The 22906-nt window shown below is 47.4% G+C and overlaps 2 protein-coding genes and 1 long non-coding RNA gene across 13 annotated transcripts in view; 2 read left to right on the forward strand and 1 right to left on the reverse strand.

Moving 5' to 3' along the window:
- Window positions 1-5469, forward strand: part of LOC308469892 (cholesterol 7-desaturase nvd-like) — a 27725-nt gene extending 22256 nt beyond the window's left edge. Inside the window, exon 7 of the mRNA XM_080992970.1 lies at window positions 1267-5469. Within this exon, the coding sequence (XP_080849096.1) occupies window positions 1267-1428 (162 nt within the window). The 3' untranslated portion in view covers window positions 1429-5469. The remainder of the gene's footprint in view (window positions 1-1266) is intronic.
- LOC308470176 overlaps window positions 1-6227 on the reverse strand; it is a 12079-nt gene extending 5852 nt beyond the window's left edge. For all 3 annotated transcript variants that reach the window (XR_013982219.1, XR_013982220.1, XR_013982221.1), the window contains exon 1: window positions 5571-6227. This is a non-coding gene — a long non-coding RNA (uncharacterized lncRNA). The remainder of the gene's footprint in view (window positions 1-5570) is intronic.
- Window positions 6228-6552: 325 nt separating this feature from the next.
- Window positions 6553-22842, forward strand: LOC308469936 (DLA class I histocompatibility antigen, A9/A9 alpha chain-like). Of its 9 annotated transcripts, none has more exons than XM_080993058.1 (8): window positions 6553-6885; window positions 9894-9920; window positions 11967-12242; window positions 14990-15253; window positions 17626-17944; window positions 19103-19177; window positions 20032-20061; window positions 21501-22840. In XM_080993058.1, exons 1-8 carry the CDS (start codon window positions 6804-6806, stop codon window positions 21565-21567), a joined length of 1140 nt encoding a protein of 379 aa, XP_080849184.1. In that variant the 5' UTR covers window positions 6553-6803; the 3' UTR covers window positions 21568-22840. The 9 variants fall into 9 exon arrangements, with proteins under 9 accessions (XP_080849184.1, XP_080849186.1, XP_080849187.1 ...); XM_080993062.1 differs by having other exon boundaries at window positions 6554-6885; window positions 17626-17910; window positions 21501-22839; XM_080993065.1 differs by lacking the exons at window positions 6553-6885; window positions 9894-9920 and adding exons at window positions 6893-7848; window positions 7953-8099 and having other exon boundaries at window positions 21501-22835.
- Window positions 22843-22906: the final 64 nt, after the last annotated feature.

Here is a 22906-nt window from a genome sequence, read left to right on the forward strand (position 1 = left end):
CGTTCGAAAACCAGAGCAGTTACTTCTGGGTTTTTGGCATTCAGGAGCTGAAACTTTCCAAAAGGGAGGCGTTTGGGAGCCGAGGTTTGACTGTATTATTAATAATAATTTCCACTGTTAGAAACTCATATACATAAGCAAGTCGCCAAATAGCACCTTAAACCTGGGTGATGGTTTACACTGTGGAATGTTTAGGCACATTTTTTTTGCTATTATTATTATTATTATTATTGTTGTTGTTATTGTTGTTTAGTCGTGTCCGACTCTTCGTAACCGCATGGACCAGAGCACACCTGGCACTCCTGTCTTCCACTGTCTCCCGCAGTTTGGTCAAACTCATTATTATTATTATTATTATTATTAATCTGGGGGGCAGCCAGATGGAGATGTTAATCACTATCCTGGCACCCTGAGATTTCGGCGTGGTTGCAAGTGGGCCTGCGCCTGTTGTAAAACGCAGCTGGTGGATTTTGAACCCTGGGTGCAGGGCAAAGTCTATCAAAGGCAGGGCAAAGTCTATCAAAAGAACTCCTGCACTCCATCCCCGTTCCCTGCCAGCTGCATCTCAGTGCAGGTTTCGTGCTTCTCTCCACGCTCTGTCTCAGTTCAGAGGACTGCATGCAGATTCTTATATCAGGGAAACCTCCAACTGTAGAATGAGAAGTGACGCCAAGGGTCATTAACCACTTGCAATGCAGGAAGATGCCGCTGTCCCTTACGGCGATTGAATCTGCAACCTTGGCATTATAGACGCCATGCTCTCGCCAACTGAGCTATCCATAATAAAATAATGATAATAATAATTTACTACTTATACCCCACCCATCTGGCCAGGCCTCCCCAGCCACTGGGCGGCTTCCAACAGGATATTAAAAACACGATAAAATATCAAACATAAAAAACTTCCCTGAACAGGGCTGCCTTCAGATGTCTTCTAAAACTCAGATAGTTGTTTCTTTCCTTGACATCTGAAGGGAGGGTGTTCCACAGGGAAGGTGCCACCACCGAGAAAGCCCTCTTCCTGGTTCCCTGTAACCTCACTTCTCGCAGTGAGGGAACCACCAGAAGGCCCTCGACGCTGGACCTCAGTGTCTGGGCTGAATGGTGAGGGTATTCCTGTTGTCCTGTTCCTGTTGCAGGGGTTTGCACCCTCAAGGTCCCTTCCAACTCTACAATCCTATGACTGATCTGCAGACGCCTGTCACTCTACTGCCGTGATCCCTGCAGTGAAGTGACTTTTCTTTCTTTGTTGGTCTCCTTTTTCAGTTTGAGCGGGACGTCATGATATGGAACCACAAACAATACCTCTCCAAACCGCTTCTGGTGAAGGAAGATGGGGCGATCCAGAGGCACCGTCGTTGGTTCTCCCAGTTCTACGGCGAAAAGAGCCCGAAGATTACCAGCCAAAAGGAGAGCCTGGACTGGTGACCGAGAGAAGCCCCCTTTCCCCCTCTGGGTTTTTTTTCCTCCTGTCAAGGGGATCCAAGAAGTCACCACCCGCGAGTCGCACTTGGGTGACCCTGTTCAGGGAAATCTTTAGTGTGTGATGTTGTGCTTTTAAAATTTATTATGGCAGCTGCCCAGAGTGGCTGGGGCAGCCCAGTCAGATGGGCGGCATATAAATAATAAATTATTATTATTATTATTATTACTATTCCTGGGGACTGTCGCTCTTTGGCCAAGCAAGCCTTGAAGAAATGCAGATCCTGATCTGGTCCACACGTGAAGCTCTTTTGCTGGCCGCCCCGAAGAAATGTGGATCCTGATTTTCTCTGAAAAGATGGACTGCAACCAGTTGTTGCCCCTGAAAAATGTGGCTCTTTTGGCCCGCAAGACTTTGGGTGGTATGGAATATTGCAGATACTGATATTGCGCAGTTTGAACAGACTGGATGCATAAAAACTGAGTCCTTTGGGAATGAAGCATTGTCCTGACCCAAACTTTGACTTACAGAACTTTCTTTAAAAACATAACAAAAGCATCAAAGAGATATTCAAAATATCCGTATAATATCTTGTGCTGTCCAGCATGGGCTCCGCATCTTACAAATAAAATAAACTTATAATCAGAGCGAGCAAACATAGCTCTTTCTCTCACACAGGCTTCATTGCCAGCATTCTGGCATTTCAGCCCCCAAGGCTGTGCTCCTGACAAGCCATTTACATTGTATCAAATAATTGTAGAGTTGGAAGGGACACCAAGGGTCATCTAGTCCAACCCCCTGCAATGCAGGAATCTCAACTTAAAGCATCCATGACGGATGGCCAACCAACCTCTGCTTTAAAAAAACCCCAATGAAGGGAAGTCATTACTCCATAGAGTTTGAGAACAGAGAAAGAGCCTTCACCCTTCCAAGTTAGCAGATTTGCAATACGATAACCTCACATGTGATCTAAGGTTATACACTCACCTCTTACCTTCTTGAGAACAACAACCAGTTCATTTGTCAACTGGTTAAAACTCAGAGATGACTCTTCTTCTTTTAATATAGCCCCAACACATAGGCATTCGCATTTCAGTGTGAGTTAAACCAATTATACCTAACGTGAAAACCCCTTTGCTTGGTGGAAAGGGCCCCTTCATTCAAAGCAGCAAGGGGAGAGTTGCACCCTCTGGCAGGGAGTGCAAATGCGCCTCTTCTGGGATGCCAGGTGTTTGCACCCCGTGGTGGCTGTGGAAGGAGAGGATTCTTGCCCATGATAACCAAACATCTCCGCTTGCTGGCACAAGGCCGGTTGCCTGCTGCGAAATGCGCCCAGCGAGATTCGAACGCTGCTCCTCTGGTGGCTGCCCGCATCTTCCATGCAGCTACTGTGAGATGGCCCTGCAGCCCATTTGGAGAAGGAAGCTTATTGTGCAGGTTCGTGATTTGTAGCTGAGCTCCTGCACTGCAAGGGTCACAGCTGCCATGCCACCCAAGGGGCACGTCACAGCACTTCCACAAGCTTCCTGACTCCCCTACCCCTGAAATGGAGTCTTTAATTTCCCGGCAAAGGTAGAGCACAAAACTCTGAATCTCAGGGTTGTGGGTTCGAGTCCCAAGTTGGGCGAAAGATTTCTGCATTGGAGGGGGTTGGACTTGATGACCCTCGGGTCCCTTCCAACTTGATGAGTCTAGGATTTGCAGCCTCCTGATGTTTCCAGTTGAGGAATTGAATGGTGTGCTGGTCCAAAGCTGTGGTGCGTGGATGTAGATCCCTAGCAGCGAGCGGGAGGTGCACGATGTCAGGGAATGGCTGGACAAAGAGAAGAAGAAGAAGAAGAAGAAGAAGAAGAAGAAGAAGAAGAAGAAGAAGAAGAAGAAGAGGAGGAGGAGGAGAAGGAGGAGGAGTTTGGATTTGATATCCCGCTTTATCACTACCCGAAGGAGTCTCAAAGCGGCTAACATTCTCCTTTCCCTTCCTCCCCCACAACAAACACTCTGTGAGGTGAGTGGGGCTGAGAGACTTCAGAGAAGTGTGACTAGCCCAAGGTCACCCAGCAGCTGCATGTGGAGGAGTGGAGACGCGAACCCAGTTCTACCACACTTAGCCACTACACAACGCTGGCTCCCAGGAGTGGTGGGAGCCCCCAGCCAGGGAACCCCCAAGGGAAACCCCAGAAGAGCCTGGGGATTGGTGATGGAACACCAAGGAGAGGTCAGAGGGAGAAGTGTGGGAAGTGTGTGTCGGATGCTGAAGGGGCAACAGGGTTTAGTGAGCAGGGAAAGCCAGGGACAGAGAGCAGTTCAGACTCTGAGACTGAAGCAAAGGAGGGGGATCAAGAGACTGCAGAAAAGTCCCAGGGATCTCCCTCTCCGGCTGAGAAAAGCTCCCTTTCCTGTTCAAGAACATGCAGAAGTGATTATTGTTTATATTGATTGGACATATCGGAAGCATTTTAATTTCTATAATTTATCTTTCCCATTGTCTCTTTGAAGCTCTTTTCTGCTGCTTCTTAGTTTTTTCTTTTCCCCCTCTTTCTTTACTTTTACTTTTCCTCTATGTTTTCATTTCATTTCATTTATTTCATTGAACTGCCCTGAGACCTCTGGGTTTAGGCCGGTATATTAATTCAACAAATAAATAATAGATGAAAACTTAGATTAAAGTTGGCTAAAAAAAGAGATTTGGTATTAAGTTTTGTATTTCTCTTTATAAACTCTAATAAAATTGGTTAAAAAAAAATAAGAAATGTGCAGGATAATGAGGGCAGAACAGAGACCAGAACCATAGAAACATAGACAGCTACCCGTCTCCTCTTCTGATTCTCCTCTACGACAGGAATTAATTTCATCACTAACCTTGACTCCAACAGCCAAATTTCTCAGCAGCTTATTCCCCACATCTTTTCCAAAGAGGGCTTTAACTTAGCCCCAATTAGCCGAAATGAAAAGGGGATCTGTACCTGCCAAGGCAGATACGGAGGTGGGCTTCTGGGTCATGTGGTCAGCACGACTAAGCCACTTCTGGCGAACCAGAGCAGCGCACGGAAACGCAGTTTACCTTCCCGCCGGAGTGGTACCTATTTATCTACTTGCACTTTGACGTGCTTTTGAACTGTTGGGTTGGCAGGAGCAGGGACCGAGCAATGGGAGCTCACCCCGTTGTAGCTTTATGAGGCTTTGCCCTCGGGTGGGAAAAATATTGCGCCTGGGAAAGGGAAGTGGGAGTCAACAGACACTCAAGGAATAGTTTCGGAGAAAAAGGTTTTATTTCTACCATCCATGAACTGGTAGAAGGAGCAAGCGTGATAAGTCACAAAAAGCATGCACGAGTTCACAATCATGTGCACAAGCATATATACCCCTTTCTAGTTCCCTCCCCCTTTCTCCTCCCTCAGGAGTCCTGCCCCATGTTGAGGTTCCTCTGAGCATGAACAGAAAGCTGTCTTGGGACTATTGTGGACTCTTGGCACCCTTCCCAGGAAAGGGGAATGAGAACGGTTCAAGATGTCCAAAGGTGTTGCAACTGAATGAGATAAGATTCGTTTCTCAGGCCTGAGTATTCTTGGCAATGACAAAGTCTATTCATTAGCCTTTAAAAGTAACATTTTGCCTTTTGCCACAGCATCTTGTGATAGAGCAGAGGAGAGCAGAGAAAAGCTGTTTTGGATTTTTAGAAGACAAAAGGAGTTTTGGACAGTTTTGAGGCCTGGGGTGATTTCACAGACAGGATTTGGGTATCCTGTCCCTTCACCGTCACGGGGATTTGAATGCCAACCTTCCAATCAGCAAGCCCTAGGCTCTGTGATTTAGACCACAGTGCCACCCAAGTCCCTTAGGGACTGGTAACTTGATGCTTTTTTAAAAAGAAAAGAAAGAAGAGGAAAGCTAAGAGTCCCAGGAAGTTCTGTTTCCCTCCTGGTTGAAACCAGCCCCTTTCCTTTTTGCCAAGAGAAAGCCCGAGTGTGCTGTTCTATTTATTCATATATTTAGTTATTTCACAACATGTATACATCATTTGATTAAAAAACAAAACAAAACTCCAAGCGGTTTGCAAAGAGAATTTTTTTAAAAATAATAATATTCATGCATCTGATGGAATGGCAATGCACCCACTTAGTTTCACAAAAGTGACCAGTTTACTCACCTGAGTGACTGAGATCCCTGATCCGTGGCTTTTCCCATGCTTCAGAGGCTTCCCAGATCATTTCAGTGGTGGAAGCGGACTGTTTTGTGCCTGTCTCTTTGCACAGGTGGCTCCGATCCCCCTCGAGTGGGATGAATGGGTGTGGTGTTTGCCCATCCTTTTGAAAATGTCTGTACAGGGGCAGAGAAGGATTAATAGGGAGACCAATAGCAAAGCCCAGAGGCAGAGCCTACCTCTTTTTAAAAGGCTTAGCCAAAGGTTTAGACAGTTGGGGAAGACAGTTGGAAACAGAGAGACCGTTAGTTCGGTTGGTTTCTTGTGGGTGGGGGGCATAGGAGCCCGAGTGGGTTAGAGACAGAGAGAGGGAATTGGATTACAGTGGTACCTCGGGTTACATACGCTTCAGGTTACAGACTCCGCTAACCCAGAAATAGTACCTCGGGTTAAGAACTTTGCTTCAGGATGAGAACAGAAATTGTGCAGCGGCAGCGGGAGGCCCCATTAGCTAAAGTGGTGCTTCAGGTTAAGAACAGTTTCAGGTTAAGTACAGACCTCCGGAACGAATTAAGTTCTTAACCCGAGGTACCTCTGTATTGTGTTTCAAAGTATTTAAAACTTGTTTACGTTCACAATAAACTGGAATCTTTGTTAATACGTTACAACCTGACTGAGTCTGAATATATTACTGGGAAAACCTGGTTGGTGGCAGTGGAAGAGAATAGACGTGGCGGCACAGGGGCAAGAGTCCGTGGAACGACCGGGGACTGTGTGTGAGCGCCACAGTGGGGCTCCAGAATTTGCCAAGCTTTATTTTTCTAATTAAAATAGCATTTTCTTAACTGTTTCGTATCCGTCTGCAACAAACGGCAAGAATTTCAGGACGTCCTTCACTCTGTGTGTGTGTGTGTGTGTGTGTGTGTGTGTGTGTGTGTTTATTTACGTCCCTGCTCTTGCACGCACCCCGTGACTTGCTCAGACGTACCCGGGTGGTTTCTTAGAAATCACCGGCTTGCATTTTCGACCTGGGAAGTAGCCAGCAGGAGGCAGAAAAGCGTCACAGACGGAGGTAAAGTTGTAAATAGGAACTGTTAAGAAATAGCAGAGCGCGCGAGCACGCAAGTATCCCCCAGAGAGACACCCACGCAGCCCGAGATGTCCCGGTTCTTGCCCGGATTCTAGTGGCCGCGAGTTCCCCGGGCTTCTTAGAGGGAATTGTGCAACGCGAAGCTGCTGATGGGTCTGCGCCGGTGGCCCGTCGGGCTGCTGCTGCCGCTGCTGCTGGGATCTGCTTCCTTCCTGCTGGGGGGCTGCGCAGGTGAGTGGCTTCTTCGGGGGTTAAATGTCGACCCGGGAACAGAATTGGCACCCAGTACCTGCGTGTGTTTGTCCGCAACACATTTACAGTGAGCGCGTTGGGGGAGAGTGGATTTTCAGACAATGCAATCCATACCTTAGCGCCTCTTTCGCCAGCAGAAAATGCTCCATATCTGTTTAGGGCACCCCCTGCCCCCTCCTCCAACCCAGAAATTAGGGTGCTAAAAAGATAAAGACGTGTTTTCCTAAATATGTTTAGATGGGGGCAAACTTTCGTGTCCTTCTCACAACAATATCGCACTTATTAGTCACTTGCTGCACATAAAAAAGGTCTCCTTTGGAAATTCACGCACCAAAGTTAGTCGTGCCCATTGGGTCTACTCTGTGTAGCAATGGCTGCAACCCTTACAAAAACTTCAAGTGCCAAAGGGGTATGGGGTATAACGCTATAAATGAATACACAGAGCTACAGTTACAGCCCTCATTTTCCCCTTGCAGAGCTATAATTCCCTGCGCCCTTTGCAAACTACAGTTCCCAGGACTTTTTTGGGGGGGGAGCCAGCTGCTTTCAATGTATGTTGCATCTGCTTTAAATGTACGGTATTTAAATGTACGGCCCGTTACACCCCCCCCCCCCAGAAAATACTTCAGTGCTGCCTGGTTTGACCTGCCCCCCCCGGCTTTGGGAAAATAAGTATGGGAACTATAGTTTACCCTGGAAAGACCTAAATTGTCAGCAATTTAGAGTTCTCGTGGTTCTTTGGGAGCGGGGAAAATGTGCTTTGAATGTGCTTTAAAGGTCTGGTGTGTAGATGGGTGTGTGTGTGTGCTTTCTGTGTGTGTGCTTTCTGTGTTTTTCTGTTGTTTCTTTTCTGCCCAGCGCCTGGCAAACTACGAAACACACCTTGGAGAACCGTAGCAATAAGGAAGGGAAACTAAAGGCCACCTAAGAAACAAGCAAGAGGTAAAACCTTATCTCCCCTCCCCAGTTCACAAAAGTCCCCCCATTCCTTCTCTTGATTTATTTACTGAATTTATTACATTTAACACACCACTTTTTCACCCAAGGAGCTGAAGGTGGAGTGTAGTTCTCCAGCTTCCCATTTTATCCTCACAACAACCCGGTGAGGTGGGCTGGGCTGAGAGACAGTGTCTGGCCCAAGGTCACCCAGCGAGCTTCATGACTGAGTGGGGATTCGAACCCTCATCTCCCAGGTAACAAAGACCAGCACTCTAACCCTTACACCACCTCCTTGCAGCCCTTTCCCGTCAGTTTATTTGGGCCTGGCTTGTCCTTGCAGGGATGATGAGATCAAAGAATCATAGAATTGCAGAGTTGGAAGGAACCACGATGGTCATTTAGTCAGTGGCGTAGCGTGGGTTGTCAGCACCCGGGGCAGGGCAAGTAATTTGCGCTCCCTAACCTGTGGATTTGCGCCCCCTAACCCGTGGATTTGCGCCCCCTAACCCGTGGATTTGCGCCCCTAACCCGTGGATTTGCGCCCCCTAACCCGTGGATTTGCGCCCCCTAACCCGTGGATTTGTGCCCCCTAACCCTAACCCCCAGATGTTGCGCCTGGTGCGGCCGGGCCCCCCTGCACCCCCCACGCTACGCCACTGCATTTAGTCCATCCTCCTGAAATGCGGGAATATCTTGCCCAACGTGTGGCTCAAACTCACGACCCTGAGCTTAAAACTCTCATGCTCTACCAACTGAGCTACTAGCTGAGCTGCTAGATGATGGTGATGTTTTCAATTGTTAGCCGCTTGCTGCAAAAGGAGTCTGTAAGCAACTTGTTGTTGTTTAGTCGTTTAGTCGTGTCTGTCTCTTCGTGACCCCCTGGACCAGAGCACGCCAGGCAATTCTGTCTTCCACTGCCTCCCGCAATTTGGTCAAACTCATGCTGGTAGCTTCGAGAACACCGTCCAACCATCTCGTCCTCTGTCGTCCCCTTCTCCTTGTGCCCTCCATCTTTCCCAACATCAGGGTCTTTTCCAGGGAGTCTTCTCTTCTCATGAGGTGACCAAAGTATTGGAGCCTCAGCTTCAGGATCTGTCCTTCCAGTGAGCACTCAGGGCTGATTTCCTGAAGAATGGATAGGTTTGATCTTCTTGCAGTCCATGGGACTCTCAAGAGTCTCCTCCAGCACCATAATTCAAAAGCATCCATTCTTCGGCGATCAGCCTTCTTTATGGTCCAGCTCTCACTTCCATACATCACTACTGGGAAAACCATAGCTTTAACTATACTGACCTTTGTCTGCTTTTTAAGATGGTGTCTAGGTTTGTCATTGCTTTCCTCCCAAGAAGCAGGCGTCTTTTAATTTCGTGGCTGCTGTCACCATCTGCAGTGATCATGGAGCCCAAGAAAGTTAAATCTCTCACTGCCTCCATTTCTTCCCCTTCTATTTGCCAGTGGCCATGATCTTCGTAAGCAACTTACACCATTTTAAAAACACCAACCATCACATTAAGTTGGATGAATGAAAAAGTTAACAAAGGCTGTAGGATAAATTCCAGCGAAACAGCAGCGAGAAAATACAATATTGTTTTGGCCGCAAAATACAAATAACATCCAGTGACATCACCCTAATTTGTAAAGCTGTCTGGCGGAAGAGATAAGTTTTTGCCTGGCATTGAAAGATGACGGTGCCAGGCGGATTTTGCTGTCCCAGATCTGGCTGGGCTCTGCGGAGAACGCCCAAAGGAATTCAGGCAGGAACGCAGGTGCAAGTCGACTTTTCACGATATGCAAGGATTCAATTGCACGCCTGGGTTGCATTTATTGGGGCCTGTGCATTAATTGGCTTCCCAGTGGGCGAAATGGTTGTGGTAACAGGTACATTTCTGCATCTCTTTTACCTCTGGCCTCACTATTTACCCCCCTAAAAACACCTCCATGTGTGAACACACAAACACAAACCGCTCAGGAAAACAGTTTCTGCACCTCCTACATTAAATGCTATTTCTTGAAGCTTGTGGCATAAAAAAAGCTTCTTAATTTTTCAGGTGTCACAAGACTCTCTTTCCTCTTTGGTAAGTTTCACTTTCCAGGGTTAGTTGGATAGGCTCCAACACTGGGCGGGGTGTGGGGGGAACAATGCAAGTTGTAGTTTTAAAAACCGATTTTAAAGTTATGTTTTAAACCTCCCCTCCCTGTGTCCTCTGCCCCTGGCGTGTTGCAGTCTTGATAACAACCACAACTGCACCCACCTGGTACAGCGACATTAGGTGTAGTTCAGCTCTTTATTTGAAGGGAAAACAACAGATCGGCAGAATAAAAAACAGGAAATGTCGAACCTTCCCCTGTACCACAATCTCCACCTCGGAACCACGTCTTCAGGCTGAGCTTTCCAGCGACAACACCAAGCTGAAAACTTCTGCTTTATGTTTTTCCTTGCGCAATATCCGTTTGGGGCAAACAAAGAGGACTAGAAAGTTTGTCACTATTTTGTGACATTTTAGTTGGTGGTAAAGTAAAATGTGCAGAAAACAGACGGCTGAATAAAAGGCATTGCAGAGCATTGCAGTGCTAACATCTCTAATATTATTCATTACCTTTTTAGATTCTTTTTCCCCCAGAGAAGGCACCCAAAGCAACTTGCAAAGCGCTATGGCCTTCAAAATAAAGCACAAAAGAACTGCTCTTTAATCCGATGGTCATTGGATTCAACTGACATTTGGTTTTTTTTTACTTTTGATGTGATGCGATTTTCTTGCATGTGTGCTGTCCATGGTGATATTTTTTATTAGAGAGTGCATGGAACTGCAAGGAACATACACACGCCCACACGTGAATTATGGCTAAAATGCTGCATTTCTTCAAGTCAGCAAAGAGTGACAGCATTGATAGTTCAGGGTTTGAGCTCCATGTTTGACAAAGATTCATGGATCATAGAATCATAGCATCTTAGAGTTGGAAGGGACCCCAAAGGTCATTTAGTCCAACTCACTGCAATGCAGGAATCTCAACTAAAGCATCCATGACAGAAGGACCTCCAACCTCCGCTTAAAAACCTCCAAGGAAAGAGAGTCCACCAGCTCCCGATAGAGACTGTCCCACTATCAGACAGCTCTTACTGTCAGAAAGTTCTTCCTGATATTTAGTCAGAATCTCCTTTATTGAGACTTGAAGCCGTTGGTTTGAGTCCTACGCTCCAGAGCTGGAGAAAACAAGCACACTCCATCTTCCATGGGACAGCCCTTGAGATATTTGAAGATGGATCTCCTATGTCCTCTCTGTCTCCTCTTTTCCAGGCTATTCAGCTCCTTCAACCATTCCTCATAAGGCTTGGCTTCTAGACCCTTGATCATCTTAGTTGCCCTCCTCTGTGTGGGATGTGAAACACAAGAGCAGTCAAGTACAACATTTCTAGAGTGAACATGTTTACACATGGGGAGGAATGCTTGTCCAGCCAGCAGGTAAACTTTCTGTTTCCTTCTGGGCTGGGACAGACTTCCTCTGCATGTGACTAGAGGCGGGCGTGGCCTCACCTGTGCAGGTAACGACAAAAGCACAGGGCAGGACAACCATCTTTCTCTCCATGACTACTTTCGTCGAAGAAGCAACATCTGATTAGCCAAAGATGCTCTCTTGGTCTCCAGCCAAGAGAAGACAAAGGGACTGTCTCCTTATGGGATAGTTTCCAGGTGTATGTTACTTTTCTAAGCTTCTGGGATCCGATTGTGAACATAATCTTCTTTTATAGAAGACTGTGTCATGTCTTATCTTTTATGAGGGAATAACGGGAAAATACCAGAACGGTTATTATAGAGGCTTTAGCAAGCCTGAGCAAACGCATCCGCCGAGAGTTTAAAAGGGGGAATGTTACTCTGCTAAGTTGTGAACTTGTTTACACAAGTTGGAAAGGCTATAATCAAACAATATATCCTCTCCTGCATCCCTGATCATTCCCACACTCTGCGCATGTTCTAGCTTGTCAACATCCTTCCTAAATACTTAGAAATCTTTAGCTGAGCTTCCTGCATTGCCGGGGGTTGGACTAAATTGCTCTCAGAGATACCTTCATTTTATGATTCTACTGGAGTCCTAATTCTGCCCCTCTCTGTCTTCCTTTCCAGGCTCCTCCTCGCACTCCTTGCGTTATTTCTACACGAGGGTGTCTGAGCCTGGCCAGGGGCTTCCCCAGTTCACCGCTCAGGGGTCCGTTGATGACCACATCTTCATTCAGTACGACAGTGACAGGAAAAGAGCCTTTCCTCAGGTGCCCTGGGTTCAGAAGGTGGGGCAGGACTACCCCCATTACTGGGACAATATGACCCAGATCTTTCGGGATGCTGAGGAAGTCTTCCGAGTCGTTCTGGAGAGTGTGCAGCGTGACCACGAGCAGAGCACAGGTGAGTGGGTGCTGCAAGGGGCAGCAAGTCCCCCTCCCCAATATTTATCCCTCCCCTGGTCAGGAAATGGGGAGCAGGGGGACGACAACTGGGAGAAAAGGAAGGAGGAGCTCTGCTCTGCACAGAAGCTCCTTCTCCCTCCATGCACCAAGCAGTTTGACTGTAACCTTAGCAGCACCCAAGTGACCTCCCTGGGGTGCAAGCCCGGGCAGTGTGTCTGGAGGTCCTGCACTGCTCAGGCAACAAGACCCCCCTCTCAGCCTCGCCGATGTGCTCCAAAGGAAAGCAGAGCAAGACGTTTGGTACCAACTGAGCTGCAGGAGTTGCCCGAAGGAGGCGTACAAGGTGCCATCCAACCATAGCTGTCAACTTACAGATTTGAAAATAAGAGACCAGCAGCCTTGAAAATAAGGGACCAGCAGCCAAAATAAGGGATTTTAGTCAACCAGTTAAAAGGGACCAGATAATTTTGGAGAGCAGCGCCGGTTTTTAGCCCTTCGTTTCCAGAGGTTGCTGCTCAAGACACCAGCCGCTGAAACACTGCAATTAAATAACTACAAGCAGCAACCACTTTTTGCGCAAAACGAAGTCCAAGCTACGAAGATGCTGCTGCAGTTCTGTATCTTTTCTCTCGTGCTCCATCTGCAGCTCTCAATTCCATCAGGTGGGGCGGAAGGAGGGGGGGAAATAGCGCCCGAAGTAAACCCGCAGATCAGACCATCTATGCTAATCTACCACTACAAATCTATGGGAGAAGCGCTTGCGGTCCTTCCCTTGTAGCCCTTGGAACACCTGCCCGCGCCTCCGCCTCCTCCTCTCTCTGAACTGCTTTCTCTATGGTTGCCCTCGCTCTCCTCGCAAGGCTCCTCATCACTTCATAGACCATGCCCATCTCATTCGGGTCCTTCAGCGGCACAGCCGCAGTACGGCCTAGCGGGAGCGGCGGTGACGGGCAGAGGGGAGGCCCCAGGCAGAGACGCCCAGTTCGGTGGCCGTGAGGAGGATGGCGGCGAAAGGGCCCGAGGCTCCCGCCAGTCCCGGCAGGGAGGAGTTCCTGGGGGCCGAGGCTGGTGAGAGGAGGCCAGAGGGGGGCGGGCCGGGCAGCCAAGCAACAAAGTTGGAGCCTCCCTCCCCCCTGGCCAGCAGGGAGGGAGGGAGAGGAGCTGCTTCCTTTGAAACCCGGGAAATTTAAGGGACATCCATCAATAAGGGACAGCAGAGGGACATGGTCCTGGGATAAGGGACTGTCCCTCCAAATAAGGGACGCTTGACAGCTATGCATCCAACCGTCTTCGGGACTCCACTCTGGATTTATGTAGAGTTTGCTCCTGAGAGCCTTTTCTTCTCCTGCAGCTATCCCACAAGTCAGCAGAGGTTTAGGATCAGAGTTTTCCTTCTCCTCGATGGTCTCCCTTCCCTGGTGGACGAGCCCCATCTGCCCCTCACTTCTCTCTGCGACATGTGCAGAAACTGCCTTATTTACGGCTGGCCCCACACTTGGTCTCATCTGCTCGATCCACCGGGGTCTGTCTTTACATGCAGGGGAAGCCCCTATTTACACTTGCCTGTAAATCCCACCGAAATCAAAGGGACTTGCTTCTGCATAGACAAGTACAGTCATACCTCGGGTTAAATATGCTTCAGGTTGAGCGACCTGGGAGTAACAGAACGTGTTACTTCCGGGTTTCGCCGCTTGCGCATGCACAGACGCTCAAAATGACATCACGCGCATGCACGGAAGCGGCGGATTGCGACCCACGCACGCGCAGACGCAGGTTGTGTTCGCTTCAGGATGCTAACGGGGCTCCAGAGGTACCACTGTACATAGGATTGCACTGCCAGAACTTGAGTGACGTTAAACTTGGAGGTAAACAGAAAATTTTTGTTGCTTTCCATTGGGGGGGGGGGGGGAGAATGACCTGTTTTCAATCGTCAGCATCTCTAAGTAGGGATGAGAGAGATTCCTGCCTGAAAGCAACTGCAAGTAAAAACTTGGTGCTGATGATTCTTAGCTAGAGGAACCAACAGTGGGGTGGGAGGGAGTCATGTAGCCCCAGGAGCTGAGTCATCCGTTGATGGGTGGGAGCCACCACCGAGAAGGCCCTCTGCCTGGTTCCCTGTAACCTCACTTCTTTCAGTGAGGAAACCGCCAGAAGGCCCTTGGAGCTGGAATCATAGTTGGAGGGGACCCTGAGGGTCTTCAACCTCCTGCAACACAGGGATCTTTTGCCTGCCGTGGGATTTGAACCCACAACCCTGAGATTAAGAGTTTCGCGCTCTACCGACTGAGCTATCCAGTCTGCCTCTTCTTCCCCGAGGTGAAAAATAATCAAATCTTGGATTTAAATAAACATTCACATTATCAGCATCAGAAAATGTTTAGAAGATAGTGAAATATGATGGTGTATTTACTTTTATTTTTATGTTTTTAGGTTTGATGCTATGTTATTAATAACTTTTTCTGTTAAGAGATAGCAAAGTGGGTGAAAATAGAAACAAACCAGAAGCGCAAGTTGGGGGAAGCCTTGGAGGGGAAGGAGGGAGGAATATATAGTAAATGTTAAGAATTTGAGATGTATGTAATGAATGAAAAAGAAAAATGAATTATTTTTAAAAATATAATAATAATAATAATAATAATAATAATATCTTTGCCAAACCTCTTCTGTGGGTTTGTGGGGGTTTCACCTGCTCCGGTCCCCCAATCTCTCTCCCCTGTCCCACTGACCTCTTGCCCCTTCTCCCAGGCCTGCATACCTGGCAGGTCAGGTACGGCTGCGAGTTGAGCCAAGAAGGCCGCCAAGGAGCATACGAGCAGGAAGCTTACGATGGGACGGTCTACCCCGACCTTGACCTGGAGTCTCTCTCCTGGATGGCAGTCGAGAGAGGAGCCCAAGTGAACCGGACTGGAAACCAGACGGTCTCTGTGATGGCTTACATGGGGAAGGAGGACTGCATTGCGTGGCTGCGGAGATACCTGGACTACGGGAAGGAGACTCTGCTGAGGACAGGTGGGTGTTTGTGTGAGGGCAGGTGCAGGGAGATGGGAACAAGACTTGTGTTGAGTTGGGTGTGTGTGCTGAAATTCTTTCATATTCTACCCAGCATAAACCCATCCTATACCACACTGCAAAGGTGATGGGAGCCAAGAGCTGCCTAATAATAATAATAATAATATTAATAATACAGTCATAGTTCTTGTTACGTTTGCTTCATGATATGTTTTTTCAGGTTGTGTCCCGCGACGCCCCGGAAGTACCGGAAAGGGTTACTTCCAGGTTTCGCCACCTGCGCATGCGCAGATGCGCAAAATGACATCATGCACATGCGCGGAAGCGGCGCAGATGCGGATTGCGTTCCTTTTAGGTTGTGAACAGGGCTCCGGAATGGATCCTGTTCTCAACCAGAGGTACCAGTGTAATAATAATAATAAACGACAGCTTAGGGGGTGGCAGAGAGGACACACTTCTAGAATATTTATCCCGATCTTTTGAAATAAATAAAGAATCTCAGGAAGCAAGAGGACAAAAACTTTTTAAAAATAATGGTGGGGTGGGGTGGGAAATATAATTTATTTAGGAGACCTTTGCAAGCAGATGAAAACATTATCAGAAATTTAATCTCACTTGTAATGTAACAAATATGATGGATAATATGGACTGATATAAAATATAGATTATAGAAAAATATGCAGTTGTAAATGTTGACAATAGGACCCATGGAGGGGTTGGGGGGAAATCTCAAGATTCAGAGTAATCTCTATATAATGGATACATATCTGGATTGTTATAATTTTGTATTTGTAAAATCAAACAAAAATGATTTTTAAAAAAATGAAATAAAGAACGCAAGCATAGTGGAGACAGACCGGACCAAGTTTTCAACTTGAAAGGGTTTAAATCTCTCTTCTTAATGTTGAGAACCTTCAGGCTGGATATATCAGAACATGTGCAGACTGCCACACCTTTGAATTATCCTCTTTGCACCACCCCGCCGTAAATAAAAGCCTCAGCCCTATGGAAAGTCATAAAAACACTAACAATGTATTTTATGGCTTCACGTCTTCCTGAAATTCTTGCTGGACCTGCTGGTTAACTCTTATGTGGCCTCCATTCCAAGGAGTTGAGGCCTTTTGTACCTCATGTGGAACATTATTGTATTCACCCAATGATTCATGTTTTGCCAGATATGAAGGGGCAGAGGTTCAGAGCTTTCCCGTAAAATTGGCTAGCGAAAAAACTGAGATGACTTCCTTTCTGTGCCTTGGCAATAAATTGCAACCACATGCACATGCTCAGACACCATTTCATACTTAGATTTTGTACTTTTGTAGCTTGGATAGTAGTTACAAACCTGTCTTAATTTTGCTTCATTTTGCTACTGTAATTGCTGCTTTGAGACCCAGATTATGTAAGTAAACACTGCTTTTATTTCTTCACAAAACAATGTGTGTATGATTGCTTTTAAGTGGGGGAGAAGAGGGATAATACAGTGGTACCTTGGTTCTCAAACTTAATCCGTTTCAGAAGTCTGTTCCAAAACCAAGGCGCACTTTCCCATAGGTCAGAGGGAGTTGACGCTGGCAGCTCTGGCCTCTGCTCAGCCTGCGTCAAATCTAAACCTCTCTGTTCCTGCCCGTATTCTGCAGCTGGCTGTAAAGTTCTACTTGGAGCTGGTTCATTCCTGACAATTGTCATAAAATTTTCTCTTAAACCATAACATGCTGTAGATAATCATCCCCATTCTTCCATGTCTATATTATGACCAATATCTATTGCCCAATGTATCATTGAGGATTTTACTTGCTCATCTTTACATTTCCAACACTTATTTGGTTTAGATTTATACATTTATACTCGGTGTTAGATACCACCGATATATCACTTTCGTATCATTTTCTCTTAGACCATAACATGTTGTAAATTTTATATCCATATTCCACAAGTTCTTAGTCAAATACAAGAACCATCAAACACTTCTGGTGAGACGCTCGGACATTGCCCTATCCCATATATTTTCTGATATCTTCAGGGGTATTTCAGACTGTTTCTTCCATTCATGCTGTGGTCAGTAAGGAGCCTACTACTTGGCTGTGGTGCAGGGTAGAGCCTAAGTCCATGTCCAAAGATAATAGGGCTGGGGCAGGATTTGGAGAAAGGGATTGACCTGTAATTGCGGATATAATGGGGAATACCCTATTCCAAAAGTTTTTAACATGGGGGCATTTCCGCCAAATGTGAATAAATGAACCAAGTTTTCCACAACCCTTCCAACATAAAGGGAAAAGGGAGGGATTAATTTTTGCCAGCTTGACAGGGGTGTGGGGACATTTGAGGAGGACACGGCCTGCTTGCCTCTGAGGAGGCTTCTGTCATTTCCGCAGAGCCTCCGGTCGTGAAGGTGACAAGTAAGGAGGACTCCAAAGGCCCGGCCACCCTCGTCTGCCGAGTTTACGGCTTCTACCCAAAGGAGATCAATGCCTACTGGAGGAAAGACGGAGAGGTCTGGGTGCAGGATACCTTCCGCAGAGTTGCCGACCCCAATTCGGACGGGACCTACCATGCCGTGCTCGGTATTAAAACCAGCCCCAAGGAGAGGAAACATTTCCAGTGCCACGTGGAGCACGAAGCCCTGCCCAAACACCTGGATGTGGCCTGGCAGGAGCCTGGTGAGAGGCAGCAGGGAGCAAAGGCTTATGGGAGGTGAATTTTCACCTGGGGAAGGAAGAGGGACGACACCAGGGCGCTGGCAGCATTGCAGCTGATATTGACAGCCTCCAATTGGAGACAAACGTTTCCTATTTGCTGAGATGATTGAGGTCTCGTGCAAGCCTTGAGAGGTGATGAGATGGAGGGGGGCTCTTTCTTAGATGATGATGATGATGATGATGATTTATTATTTATATCCCATCCATCTGGCTGAGTTTCCCCAGTCACTCTGGGTGGCTCCCAACAGAATATTTAAAATGTGATAAAGCATCAAACATTAAAAACTTCCCTAAACAGGGCTGCCTTCAGATGTCTTCTAAAAGTCAGATAGTTGCTTTGTTCCTTGACATCTGATGGGAGGGTGTTCCACAGGGTGGGCACCACTACCGAGAAGGCCCTCTGTCTGGTTTCCTGTAACCTCACTTCTCTCAGCGAGGGAATCGCCAGAAGGCCCTTGGAACTGGACCTCAGTGTCCAGGCAGAACGATGGGGGTGGAGATGCTCCTTCAGAAATACTGGACCACGGCCGTTTAGGGCTTTAAAGGTCAACACCAACACTTTCAATTGTGCTCCGAAACGTACTGGTTACCTCCCCGAATCCCTCTGGATTTCATGAGCTCCCAAGTCCTGTGGCCTCCCCTATGTCAGGTTCTGGTGTGATTGCTCGAGAGTAAGAGGCAAGACTCCGACCTGTCTTTTCCAGGCTTTATTCTTGGTGCAAACTATTTACAGTGAAGAGCATCGTAAGTTCATGTCTGGCTCAATTGCTAGCAGAATCTGGGAGTGGTTGGTCTTTGTACCACCCCCAGCATAAAAGTCGCATCACCCCCAACCTTTTTCACCCCTCCCTGCGCCAAAACCTATCGCGCAGAATCGGCGCTGGCAGGGGCATACTTCCCGCCTCTCCGGTTTGCTCAGGCTTGGTGTTGAGGCTCTCCCTAGCATTCCCTGGTCCCTGCACCTCTTCTCCACTGGAGGTGGGGCTTTCCTCCTCGCCAGAGGTGGAACTGCTTCGCAAGATTTTTGGAGGCTCCCTGCCCTTCCATCTTTCGCCTCTGAGCTAATGGCAGTTCCCTGACACCCCATAAGAGGAATTTTTTGTTCTGGGTTCCCCGTCAATCATTTCTCTCTTTTCTTCTGTTCAACCTTCAGTGTTCAACAGCTGGCTTCTAATTCTATGCATCGTGGGGACTGTAGTCCTGGTGGCCGGCATCTCCATGGGCATCAGTAAGTACCACGTACCCTCCAAGTGTCCCGATTTTCTGAGGATAGTCCCAGAATTACGAAAGCCACCCCAGCTTCTGATTGGATCGCTGAATGTCCCAATTTTCCCTGCCGGTGCTGCTGCCACCAAGCTTGGCTAGGAGGATTAGCCGAGGGAGCATCCCATAGCCTCTTTGTGGCCTCTCCATGGCTGCCACTGCCAGCCTCCTCCCATGGGCAGCTCATCGTGGCTGCTGGAGAGCGGGCAAGGAGGAGAGAACCTGCCACCGCCAAGGCACAGCCCTGCGCATGATGCTCCAGCCCTTAAGGGCAGATAAGAGGGTAGGGCTGCCCATGGGCAGTAAATCGTCCAAATAATAAAATATGGGTTGAAGGGTTTTCTCAGGACAGTGGAGGGCGGTGTGTCCTCTTAGTGTGGTGGCACTTTTCCAGAAGGAAGGGTCAGAGGCAGCAAGGGTCATGTTGGAGGAAATCAGGTAGTGCTTGGAATCTGGAAGACTTCCTACCTTTACTAGTGACAGGTTCCTGGGGTGTCTGCCAGGATCTTTCCCCAGGTCCTTCTCCACAGGAAAGGGTGAGACTGGACAATCTCCATTGCATCCCTTTCCGTCCTGAAGAATCGTTGTCATGAGTAAAATGACTAGAGGCTCCAGAATCTATAACCCACTTGTTTGACTAGGTCTCACAACTGTTCACAGTTAAGCTCTTTACTTATGAAAGAAAACTTTTCTCGTTGTTCCTTTTCATTTGGCCACTTAAAATGTAGGGGATTTCTGTGACTTTTGGGCTTTGCAAACCTTGGCTGTGTGCCCTCCCTTGTGGCAAGTGAAACTCATAATTTGATTCTCTCTCTGCAGAGATGTGGCAAAGACACTAAGCTGTGCCAAGTAAGTGAGATGTCCCTCTTTGCGAGTTTTTCCTCCGGCATGGAACAGGCCCAGGGTGGGAGACGGGCATAAGGGAGGATTTGTTCAGGGCCTGTGTGAACTTGAAACAGCACAAGGTCCCTGTAAAACTGGAGACAGAAAATAAAATACTCTAACGGAAAGGTAACGGCATTTAAACCTCCCATACTCCCAGAAAACAGGAGATTACGTTAAGGGGAAATTGAGAGGGGCAATTCACAGTATTCTGTCCTTCACCAGAAGCAGTGAAAACAGACCTTCTGCTGGCCTGTATGTCTGAAACTGCCATCGCACACACCTGCGTAGGATCACCTCCCTTATTTCCTTTGAGTGCCTTCTCAAAACTCACCTTCCTCCGCGATGTATTTGGCTCAGGCCTGCTCATGCCAATGCCCTACTGCTGGCTTCCCCAACCTGGTGCCCTCCAACTGCTTATGGCCTCAGCCAGTGAGGCCAACAGGGAGAGATGAAGGGAGTGTGAGCCTTTAGCAGCTTTAAGCAATGTTTATCCAGTCTACACGGGACAAGTTGGAGTTGCTGTTGGATCCATCCATCAACCTCTGATGGATGATTTAGGAGGATTGGGTCCAGCATCACTTTTGCTGTGTGTGTGTGCCAGTATCCTGCAACGGAGTGAGCTCCCGTTGCTCTGTCCCAGCTCCTGCCAACCTAGCAGTTCGAAAGCATGCCTGTGCAAGTAGATAAATAGGTACCCCTGTGGTGGGAAGGTAAACAGTGTTTCTGTGCACTCTGGTTTCTGTCACGGTGTCCATTGTGCCAGAAGTGGTTTAGTCATGCTGGCCACATGACCTGGAAAGCTGTCTGTGGACAAATGCCGGCTCCCTCACCCTCAAAGCGAGATGAGCGCCACACGCCAGTCGCCTTTGACTAGACTTAACCGTCCAGGGGTCCTTTACCTTTACCTATAGCTTGTCTAATGGAGGCAAATGTATAGAAACCAGTGGTATGTATGTAATTGCATGTCATGCTATGCAGCAAAGTGAGCTCCTTTGCTCTGGAGCAAAGTGCAGGAGGCCAACGCTTCTGATGTGTTGGTTGGGTAGCGCCCCCACCCTCATCCATAACAAGCCTCACCTGGATACTTTTGCCCAGAAGGTGCCCTTTTGATCTTTGCTTCCTGCACATTTCATTAAAAAATTCCTTCCAGTAGCACCTTAGAGACCAACTAAGTTTGTTCTTGGTATGAGCTTTTGTGTGCATGCACACTTCTTCAGATACCAACACAGCTACCTGCCTGTACATTTCATGTGTGTCTTGATCATGCCCAGGGATGGAGTCCTCTGCAAGGGGAGTTGGGTTGGATTAGATGCTCTGACTCTGTTATTCAGATGCCCCCGTCCTTTGTCAGCTTCACTGTGCTTAGTTCACCTGACACCCACCTGTGTGTTTTTCTGCAACAGATATGTCGGCTGGAAGAGCAGCAGAAACAGAGGAACCTCTCTGACATCTGAGCAGAGAGGTGGGTAGATCGCCCTACTCATGAGGAGCTATTTTGCCTGCCCAATGGCAGGACAGCGAATAAGAGAGAGCCTTGTGTGGACAGTACGGGGCTGTTCAAGGAAGAGACGCAAGCTGGAAATCCTAAGAAGCTCAATTGGAGAATTCCAGGATGGGCCTCAGGACACCAGATGGAGGAACCTGTTTAAAGGATTGCGTCAAGCCAGCAAGTTGGAAAATACTTGGCCCTACAATGGGCTGGTTTTTGTGCTTCCTATCGCAAATGGGATTTCTTTAGACATTTCTCCCTCTTCTTCTGATTTAAGGGTTTGGGGCTTTTGCTCTGCAGGAAGAAGCACATGGGAACTTTGCATCATTTTTTACTGCTCTCCATCATACCATATTTTAGGGTGGAAGTGTGCAGTGTTCTTTTTTAAAAAAGAAAAATACTGTTTGTGACTCTATGCCACATGTTGGTGCCAAAAATGCTAAGCTAGAAGAACCGTAGTTGGACCCTGCAGAAGGCAGCTTTAGATGTTCCTAAATCTTGTATTTTTCATTGCTTAGCTAAATTATGGTGGTGATGAGGAAATTGTTTTAATAATAATAATAATAATAATAATAATAATAATAACTGGAACAGTGGCCTCCAGCAAATGCTGCTGTTAAGGCTTTAAAAGAAATACAAGAGATTCTATAGACGGCTCCCTGCATCCCTATCTGTAGTTTGGCAATGAGTGTGAAGCCCTCAGGACTTAATCAGAGCTGATGACTGGCTGACTTGGTTTATTCCCCACTTTAACATCAACTTACGTGGAAAGCATAGACACACACCTGTATCTGCTCCCTAAAAAAAGCTAAACAACTTTGATCTGAACCCCCCAAAAAAGGGGGTAGATCACTGCCAGTTTTTTTATTCTGCAAGTGGATCGCAGTCTCTTAGGAGTTGGACGTCCCTGCGCTACACCAATCAAACTTGTTCAAATAGGTGATGATTACCTGTGTTTTTACAATTTTATCATAGTATTGCAATAACATTTCATAAGACTCTCATGCCACAAGGTTCTGTGTGTTTTGCTGCAACAGCTACCTGTCTGGAATTTGTCACAGCTGTTTCATTTCCACCTCCCAGGATTTAAAATATATATTGTATGCAAATCAGGAAGCTGAGGCTATTTTACTTACAGCGTTTCTCTCCTGCTCTTAGGCCAAAAAAGGGTCCTAAAGCAGCTTACAAATGTCAGCAATAAGACGGTCCCTGCATTCAGGCTTATACTAAAAAAGACACAACACAAAAGGAAAAGGGGTTGGGTGGGAGGAGGAAAAAAGGAAGTTTAAGATACTACAGTGGTGCCCCGCAAGACGAATG

Source organism: Podarcis pityusensis (assembly GCF_964106645.2).
Source record: "Podarcis pityusensis genome assembly, chromosome: 2".
Classification (NCBI taxonomy): Eukaryota; Metazoa; Chordata; class Lepidosauria; order Squamata; family Lacertidae; genus Podarcis; species Podarcis pityusensis.

Coding starts and splice junctions, on each gene's coding strand:
- LOC308469936 (XM_080993058.1), top strand. CDS start 6,804: ATGGGTCTGCGCCGGTGGCCCGTCGGGCTGCTGCTGCCGCTGCTGCTG. Junction 6,886..9,893: donor CCTGCTGGGGGGCTGCGCAG/GTGAGTGGCTTC, acceptor TTAATTTTTCAG/GTGTCACAAGACTCTCTTTC. Junction 9,921..11,966: donor AAGACTCTCTTTCCTCTTTG/GTAAGTTTCACT, acceptor CTTCCTTTCCAG/GCTCCTCCTCGCACTCCTTG.